The following is a 9983-nucleotide window of genomic DNA, read 5'->3' on the forward strand; positions in this document are numbered from 1 at the left end:
TATATATATATATATATATATATATATATATATATATATACACACACAGGTAACTCGATTTACGCGAGTTTGGTTTACGCGTTTTTGAAATAACGCGGGGTCCAAAATCCAAATAAATGTTTAATTTACACATTTTTTCACTTATATGCGATATTTTATGGAGTGGCCACCAGATGTCTCACGCAACTGGACTCACACGGCGCCGCGGCCACACAGCTGAGCTCAGTTCTTCCCGTGCACCACTTGAACAACAATACAGTACCCACGCTGCCACGCTACTCAATAGTAGGGGTGGGCAGGTACCGGTACCAGTACTGGTACTAACGGTACCAGCTATACAGTACAGTACCGGTACCAGACTGCTCGGTACCGGTACCAATACTAGCCAGTCGCTCATGGTGTCCCTCATTTCTTCCTCACACGAGTGAGGCTGAGTGCCTGAGTGGATATCTCAGTGATATGGATATTCTCTCTCTCTCTCTCTCTCTCTCTCTCTCTCTCTCTCTCTCTCTCTCTCTCTCTCTCTCTCTCTCTCTCTCTCTCTCTCTCTCTCTCTCTCTCTCTCTCTCTCTCTCTCTCTCTCTCTCTCTCTCTCTCTCTCTCTCTCTCTCTCGAGCCATTTATCCTACTCATTGCTACAACAGATTTGCAATGCTGGAGGAGGAGGAGGACGATGAGTAGAGCACGTTCTTGGTCGGTGACTATGATTCGCCATCAGGTGGTTGAATTCTGTGGAAGAGTCCCCCGCCATAGGCGTAATTACTGTTATCCCGGAGTTGGAGTTGACGACATCACAGCTGCCCTGGACGAGGTCTCCACTGAGGCTTCTAATGACTCACTCTTTGTTCTCCATACAGGTACAAACGACGTCACCATGTCCCGGTCTGAGGAACTGCTGGACAAGTACCGTAGGCTCATCCAGCAGTATAAGTCTAAATCCCCTAATATTTTGATTTCAGGAATTCTACCACGGACGTTGGATGAGAGCGACTTCTTCAGTAAGGCCTTCAGCCTCAACAACCGCTTACAGACTCTTTGCGGAGAGCTTGGCGTTGAGTTCTTTAACGCCTGGGACAATTTCTACGGCCAGAGTAAACTCTTCCACAGGGACGGAATACACCTGTCCCCCATCGGGGCAGCCAGATTCGGAAGGCTCCTCAACAACGTAGTACGTGACACCCGATCAAAAAACGACTCAGCCATGTCCCTCCACCCCGCCCGTGTAAATAGACGCCATTCATCGCAACAAACTCGTAACCTTGAACTCGCCAGTACCTCCACCTCTATTACCAAGCCTCAAGATAACCTAAGAGTCCTTAGTTTCAGTGCACATAGCCTAAAAAACAAGTTTGATGAACTGAGATGTCTTGCTCTGACTGAAAATTTTGACATAATTGCTATAACCGAAACATTTATCGACACCACAAATATTGATTTAAGTACAGAATACAACATAGATGGCTACAGACTCTTCAACAAAGATGGTGTAAACCGTAGAGGTGGTGGTGTCGCCCTTTATGTCAAAAGCTATTTGCAACCCACTGACAGAATACCAGGAGACAGTAACATTGAACATTTGTGCGTGCGAGTGAACATTGCAAAGGTTAATTTAAATATATCTGTCACCTACAGGCCTCCGGGGCAATCACTCGATGCCAGTCTTGAAATGTACAGTAATCCCTCGCCATATCGCGGTTCACTTATCACGGTCTTGCTGTATCGCGGATTTTTAAATTGTATCGTATCGCGGATTTTTCGCTATATCGCAGAATTTTGCAGTAAAATAAGCATTTTCTAGCTTAAAATATGCAAACGATAAAAATCAACGTAAGTAGGAACACACCTAAATAAACACCTACGTCACCCACCTATTTTCTATTTTTCCGTCGCGGCCTATTGCGCCGTTAGGCTTTTCCCTGGTTCACTCCTCCCCCACTTCCTTTCTTTCTTCTCCCTCTCCGTCCCCGTATTTTTCTCCTTCCTTCTCATTTCTTTCTTCTTTACCTTTCACCTCCCTTCCAGTTTTTCTCTTTTAATCTCTTTCCCTCCCACTCACACTCTTTCTCTCCCCCTCCTTCCTCATCTTTACCTGACCCTCCCTACCTCTCTCTTTTAATTTCCTTCCCTCCCACTCACACCCTTTCTCTCCCCCTCTTTCCTCACCTTTACCTGACCCTCCCTACCTCTCTCTTGTAATCTCTTTCCCTCCCGCTCACACCCTTTCTCCCCCCCTCTTTCCTCACCTTTACGTGACCCTCCCTACCCCTCTCTTCTTTTCCCGTCCCATTTCCTCCACTCATTTCCCTTGTTTCCTCCTTTCTCACACCCTCTTATCTTTAGTCTTATCTCTCACTCTATCACTCTTCCTCCCTTTCTCCTTCCCCATTAGATTATATGAACACACACACACACACACACACACACATGGTAGCTCAGGGGTAGAGCATCTGGCTCCCAACCAGAAGGACCGGGGTTCGATTGCCCGGCCGGGTGAAGATAAGTTGGGTTTATCTTCTTTCACGTGTAGCCCCTGTTCACCTAGCAGTGAGTAGGTATGCGACGTCAGGCAAGGAGTTGTGACCTCGTTGTCGCGGTGTGTTGTGTGTGAGTGGTCTCAGTCCTACCCAAAGATCGGTACTATGAGCTTTGTGCTCTTCCGTAGGGGAACGGCTGGCTGTCTCGAGAGAGACCCGCAGCAGACCAAGAAGCGAGTTACACACACACACACACACACACACACACACACACACACACACACACACACACACACACACACACACACACACACACACACACACACACACACACACACACACAAGGGAAATGGGAAGGGTGTGTGGAGGGAGGGGCAGAAATGAGTCAGGTCAGGTCCTGACCTGACTCTCCCTTCTGCCACACCCTCCCCACACCCTTCTCATTTCCCCTTCTGTGTGTGTGTGTGTGTGTGTGTTTACAACTAGTACACACACACACACACACACACACACACAGGAGGTGAAATGGAAAGGGTGTGGGGAGGGAGGGGTGGAAGTGAGAGTCAGGTCATGTCCTGACTGAAGCCCTGACCAGACTCCCTCAGGACCTCACCTGACTCTCCCTCATGACCTGACATGACTCTCTCCACTGTCCCTCCCTCCCCACACCCTTCTCCTTGTTTTCATCCTCTTTATCTCTCCCTGTTTCCTCCACTACTTTTCCTTGTTCTCCCTTCTTACATTCTCTATCAGTATTTTTTTCATGACTCACTCTGTCCCTCTCCTCCCTTTCCCCTTCCGTATTTACCGAATTGTGATATAAAAGAAGTGAGCTACGCTTATATTGCCCTTTCTCTGAGTATTCTTCCACCACGCCAAACTAATTCCTGCGCGAAGTTCGTATTTATGTAGCAAATGTCGAAAGTCGAAACAGGAATTATAATATCCTTTATTGGGACCGCGTTGTAACAACGAAAGGTCGTAGGAAGTGTTTATAAGAATGTGGGAAAGGTCAATAGGAGTGTGGGAAAGATTTGTAAGAGTGTGGGGAGGGTTTATAAAGCCTTAAAATATATCTAAATAATAAAAAAAATATAAGGTTGCTACTTCGCGGATTTTCGCCTATCACGGGGGGTTCTGGAACCTAACCTCCACGATAGACAAGGGATTACTGTACAGCGTTTTAAGGCAGTCACTTAATAACAGCGACTCACTGATATTAGGAGACTTTATCCTACCCCATATCGAGTGGGCGACACTGTCAGGTACAGAAGGCGAGTCACACAGAATGATCAAATTTTTAGAAGAAAATTATCTAAGCCAAATGGTTTCTGAACCAACTCGACAAAATAACATACTCGACCTTGTTATAACTACCCAAGATAACCTAGTCAGTAATGTCACAGTAGGAGAACACCTCAGTTCTTGTGATCATAAATTAGTCCGCGTTGACATTAGAGCTCAAACATCAGTGACTGAAAATAAAGTAAAGGTGCCCAATTTCAAAAGAGCAAACTTCGTAGAAATCCGATGAAAATTAATAGAAATGCAACTGTCAGATGACGGTAATGTAGAGGATGCCTGGCTAAACTTTAAAAATCATTTACTCACTCAGCTGAACACATTCGTTCCTTTGTGTGAGAAGCGAAGTAACACTAATAAAAGCCCACCTTGGTTTAACAGCGAAATTAAACACTCAGTCAAGGAAAGAAAATTGTTTTGCAGGTTAAAGAAAGAACAAAGCACGCCCGAAAACATTAGACTTTACCATGATGCCAGGCGACGAGTAAAAAGATTAGTATGTCAGGCAAAGCGTAGATATGAAGAAACTATTGCGGCCAACTGTAAAAATAATCTGAAATCCTTCTTCAGTTACATAAACAACAGAAAGGCGATCAGAAGTGGAATTGGACCCTTAACAAACAGCGACGGTGCACTAGTGACTGACAGCCAACACGTTGCAAACCTATTAAACAATTACTTTTCCTCGGTGTTTAATACTAACAGTCCTCCCACCACTACCACCAACACCAGTACTATTGTAAATCCCGAACATGCATTGCCTAACTGAAAAAACAACCGATGAAGTCTTGAAAGCCCTCCAATCACTTAAAACAAATAAAAGTCCTGGACCTGACAAAGTATATCCTACTCTGCTCAAAGAAACAAAGAGCGAAATAGTCTCCCCCCCTCACAACCGTATTCAATATGTCCTTGCAACAAGGCATCGTCCCCTCGGATTGGAAAAAGACTAACGTGACACTGATTTTTAAGAAAGGAGACAAAAAAGTACCAGGTAATTACAGGCCCATTAGTCTAACTTCAGTTGTAGGTAAGCTACTTGAGAGCATAATTAGAGACAAAATTGTGAGTTACCTTGAAAGCCACTTATTAATTGGGGACTCACAACACAGCTTCCGTAACAAAAGATCCTGCCTATCAAACCTATTAACCTTTTATAACGACCTCTTCACGGTTTATGACGTAACCAAATCACTGGACGTAGTCTATATTGATTTCCAGAAAGCGTTTGATAAAGTCCCACATCATAAATTACTTTACAAATTAAAGCAAATAAGTATTGACGGTCAAGCACACCAATGGATCGCGAATTGGTTGAGCAACAGACAACAAAGAGTGGTGATTGACGGATTTAACTCAGAGTGGGCGCCGGTCACTAGTGGCGACCCTCAGGGCTCGGTTCTTGGCCCAGTGCTCTTCATTATTTACATCAACGATGTGGATGTCGGACTCAATAATCGCATTAGTAAATTTGCAGACGACACAAAGATTGGTAACTCAGTTCATGCTGACGAAGACAGGCAAAGCCTCCAAGAGGATTTGCACAAAATTTCAGCTTGGTCTGATAGATGGGAGATGCCCTTTAACACAGACAAGTGCCAGGTCCTTCAAGTTGGAACAAGGAATAAGAAGTTCGATTACGAAATGCGCGGCGTCAAACTCAAAAGCGTTCAATGCGTTAAGGACTTGGGGGTCAAAATCGCATCAAACCTCAGATTCTCACAGCAATGCATCGATGCAGCAAATAAAGCGAACAGAATGTTGGGCTTCATTAAAAGAAACTTTTTATTCAAGAATAAAGATGTAATACTTCCACTCCACAATAGTTTAGTCAGACCCCACTTGGGTAGGCGGTGGCTGAAGTGATAGCGTACTGGACCCACATTCGCCGCGTGATGGACGACGCGGGTTCGAATCCTCACGCTACCACTCGGATTTTTCAGTCACCGCCGAGTGGCTTAAAACTACCCACATGCTGTCCTGAAGACCACCCATCAACCCGGACTCTAGAAGAAGCCGTCCAAGCGAATCAAGAACGAGTTCCGGGGGGCAGCATGAGCCAATGCAAGATGGCGCCACTATAAACACTCGCCTGCGCCAGAACGGGCTGGGCTGACCATCAGGCCCCACCTGGAAGAAGCCTTGGGCCGACCATCAGGCCCCACCTGGAAGAAGCCTTGGGCCGACCATCAGGCCCCACCTGGAAGAAGCCTTGGGCCGACCATCAGGCCCCACCGGGAAGATGCCTACCGGCGCAATAGGCAACAACGTAAAAAAAAAATATATATATATATATATATATATATATATATATATATATATATATAAATATATATATATATATATATATATATATATATATGCGGTGCAGTTTTGGTCTCCCCACCATGCAAAGGACATTGCTAAATTAGAAGGTGTTCAGCATCGGGCAACAAAAATTATCCCTTCCTTGCGCAACAAATCTTACGAAGAAAGGCTTTCCACCCTTAAGATGTTCTCTCTTGAGAAACGTCGCCTCCGAGGAAAACTGATCGAAAGTTTTAAAATACTTAATGGTTTCACGAATGTAGACAGATCAACATTGTTTATGATCGATGACACTTTGCGTACGAGGAACAATGGCGTAAAATTCAAATGTCGACAAGTAAATTCAGACTGCACCGAATTTTTCTTCACTAACGTTGTAGTGTGAGAATGGAATAAGCTCCCAGCGTCAGTGGTCCAGTGTAACACGATTGACTCCTTCAAAAACAGCTCGACCGTCACTTCCTTCAACTTAATATCAACTAGAGTTGAAATGCATCGTTTTGGAGCCTTCTGATTAATGTAGAATCACTTAGGTTTAAGGACAGACCACCTAGTCTGGACCATGGAGTCTGTGTGGTCTGATTTTCTATGTAAAAAAATCTCTCTCCACTGGATGAAGTGAATATTTATTTTTCGATAGAAACTCACCTCTTGTTTGATTTACATTGTTTTTGATTTATGTGACCTCTTCAAGGACACAGTACTCGCGTAAATCGAGGTACCTGTGTATATATATATATATATATATATATATATATATATATATATATATATATATATATATATATATATATATATATATATATATATATTTATATATATTATATATATATATTTTTTTTTACAACAAAGGAGACAGCTCAAAGGCACAAAAAAATGAAACGATAATAAAAAAAAAGCCCATTACTCGCTGCTCCCCAAAAAAGAATCAAAAGAGGTGGCCGAAAGAAAGGTCAATTTCAGGAGGAGAGGTGTCCTGATACCTTCCTCTTGAAAGAGTTCAAGTCGTAGGCAGGAGGAAATACAGATGAAGGAAGATGGTTCCAGAGTTTACCAGTGTGAGGGATGAAAGAGTGAAGATGCTGGTTAACTCTTGCATAAGGGGTTTGGACAGTACAGGGATGAGCATGAGTAGAAAGTCGAGTGCAGCGGGGCCGCGGGAGGGGGGGAGGCATGCAGTTAGCAAGTTCAGAAGAGCAGTCAGCGTGGAAATACATAATGATTATGTTGAGTTTATGGCTTTAAACTTGTTCTAATCAGAAGCGACATTTGAAATTTAGTGCGTGGCCATCCCGGATGGCCATCCTGGCAGGGCGTGTTTTCGCTCGGCCGTAGTGAAAGGGTTAAGAATCTTCCAGTTAAGGATTGATTCAAAAGATTTAGATAGATAAGAAAGTAAAGCTATAGGACGGTAGTTTGAGGGATTGAAACGATCACCCTTCTTAGGGACAGGCTGTATGAAGGCATACTTCCAGCAAGAAGGAAAGGAAGAGGAAAAGAGTTAAAAAATACATATAGTGTGCGATCTTTGTGTTTTCAGCACTACAGTGTGCGTTCTGTTCGTTCTGCTATGAGAGTTTTGTTGGTTTGCAAACAAAATTCTGGAATGAATTAAGGTCGTAAACTGAGATATGACTGTAGTTGTTATAGTGTATGGTTTAAACATCTATCCACTTCTGACCTCTCTAATCGGTGATGATCTTGCTTTCTTAACTGACTCTTGGTCTTCCTCTCTTAGCCGTTTTGGTGAAACTTTTGCTGCTGCTCAGAAAGCGCGAAACTCACGAGAGTACTGTACATCGTAAAATGGATGGACATGTTTCCGGTCAACAATTTATTTCAAATTCTGTCTGTACGGATAAAATAGGCCCTAAATTCAGCTATGGTACTATTTTTTCTTCATGTAAAATAGTAAATGTGGTATAAAATATTGATTAAAGCTGAGGAAAAATCACGTGACCTGGAAACGGGTGCTGATTGGTCATGACGTCACGAGGCAGTTGGCAGGCCGCCAACTTTGTGTTACTCCGAGATTTCGTGTTGTGGTGTATGTTTCTAGTGGCTAGCAATGCCTGGAGACATAACCCGCAGTCGTTGGTGCTTCGTGCCAATGTGCAAGAGTATATATATATATATATATATATATATATATTTATATATATATATATATATATATATATATATATATATATATATATATATATACGTATATATATATATATATATATATATATATATATATATATATATATATATATATATATATATATATATATATGGACAAAAGTACTCCACGTAAGATATTTCTGTCTGCGCTAGTGAATCCTGCAATAATTTTCTTTAGTTTCCTCTCGGACTAAATTTTCATCGTGAACTCAACTATTCTCGTAACTGTCACGTCCTCTGATTATAAAATATTGGTCTGCATTCGTTTTCTTCTTATTCATCTTCAGTCGTTGATTCTCTCTCTCTGACGTTCCAGACCCATTGTTTTCTCTAGGTTAGGCTAGGTAAGTTTCCATAATACTAATATAAATTCAACCTTGATTTTTCTCTTTAGTTCCCCCTCGGACTAACTTTTAATCACGAACTCAACTATTTTCTGCAGAGCAGAGGCGAATCGGTTGATTTGACTCCCATTTTAATAATATAATACATTTCCAACACTCTTAAGGTGTTCTGTAAGCACCTATAACATACCTGTTGGGCACAGTTTGGAGCTGGAGTGGCCATAGCTGATAAAAAACAATGGACACAACACTGGTACTGTCGTCTGCTGTACTCCGCTTCAGCCTGATGACGTCACGAGCTAATGGTGGCTTCTCCCCGTGAGATGAGAAGAATTTGAGATATCTCTCCAATATCCAGTCAACTAGTGATTTATAGGACGTAATATGTGCACTACGTTATCATTGTTACGTGGCACAATGCATTTCTAGGCTCTTTCCACAACCGGCAACATGTCCATTGCAGAAAGCCTGTTGCCCATATGGTAGACTGGTAGGCTAGTAGGCTTTATGATGCCAACATAGGTGTTACTGTATATATTCCTGAGACTTCATGACGCCAACATAAGTGTCGCCATGCTTAAAGGGTCACGGAGGTAGTCAGGAACCTGATCCCCCTATTTATATGTATGCCATGGGAAAAATGGTTTTGTTATTAGACATTTTCAATATTCATCCATTTTCTATGGGACAAAATGCAGTTGAATAGGGAGGGGGCTCCTGTAGTGGTGCTGAAAACTCTAATTTGGTGCCAGCGCCCTTTTTCTTTTTTTATTTATTTATTATTATTATTTTTTTTTTTATGTCTTCGCTTGTGGCACCAGTAGGCTTGCATAGTATGGCCTGATGGTCGGCCCCAGCCCATTGTGGCACAGACAAGTGTTTATAGTGACGCCATCTTGCAACTGGCTCATGCTGTCCCCCGGAGCTCATCTTTGATCCTAGAATCTGGAGTCTGGGTTGATAGGTGGTCTTCTGTACAGCATGTGGGTAGTCTTAGGCCACTCAGCGGTGACTGAAAAATCCCAGCTTGGTGTCACCGGGCGAGGCGCGAACTGCGTCGTCCTGGACGCAGCGCCATCATGCTATCCACTCGGCCCCTGCCTCCTCAAACTGGGTCATGTGCCATATATATTATTTAATCTATAATAATATAACTTTTAGTTATCAGTAAATTGAATGGTTATTTCTGTGACAGTATTAATTGGCTTATCACTAAAACTCCATATGTTTATTCATACAGGTAACCAGTTTTGGGCTCCATTAACACCTGTTGCTCCTGAGTCAGCTCCAGAGTCTACTGTACCCAGCAAAGAGACAACTCCTGCCCCTGAGGCAGTTCTTCTCACTGGTGACCTAACTCAGGAATTTTCAGGAGACTGTACATCAAACT

At 42.9% G+C, this 9983-nt stretch overlaps 1 protein-coding gene and 1 non-coding gene across 5 annotated transcripts in view; both read left to right on the forward strand.

Annotated features, from left to right (window-relative positions):
• LOC126997337 (actin-related protein 5-like) overlaps nucleotides 1–9983 on the forward strand; it is a 141053-nt gene that overhangs the window by 116478 nt on the left and 14592 nt on the right. For all 4 annotated transcript variants that reach the window (XM_050858379.1, XM_050858380.1, XM_050858378.1 and 1 more), the window contains one exon: nucleotides 9834–9983. This exon is cut by the window's right edge and continues 36 nt beyond it. In XM_050858379.1, the coding sequence (XP_050714336.1) occupies nucleotides 9834–9983 (150 nt within the window). The remainder of the gene's footprint in view (nucleotides 1–9833) is intronic.
• On the forward strand, nucleotides 2422–2494 carry Trnag-ccc (transfer RNA glycine (anticodon CCC)). The gene has a single exon. It is a non-coding gene; the product is annotated as a tRNA-Gly (tRNA).

This window comes from Eriocheir sinensis, chromosome 12 (assembly GCF_024679095.1).
Source record: "Eriocheir sinensis breed Jianghai 21 chromosome 12, ASM2467909v1, whole genome shotgun sequence".
Taxonomy (NCBI): domain Eukaryota; kingdom Metazoa; phylum Arthropoda; class Malacostraca; order Decapoda; family Varunidae; genus Eriocheir; species Eriocheir sinensis.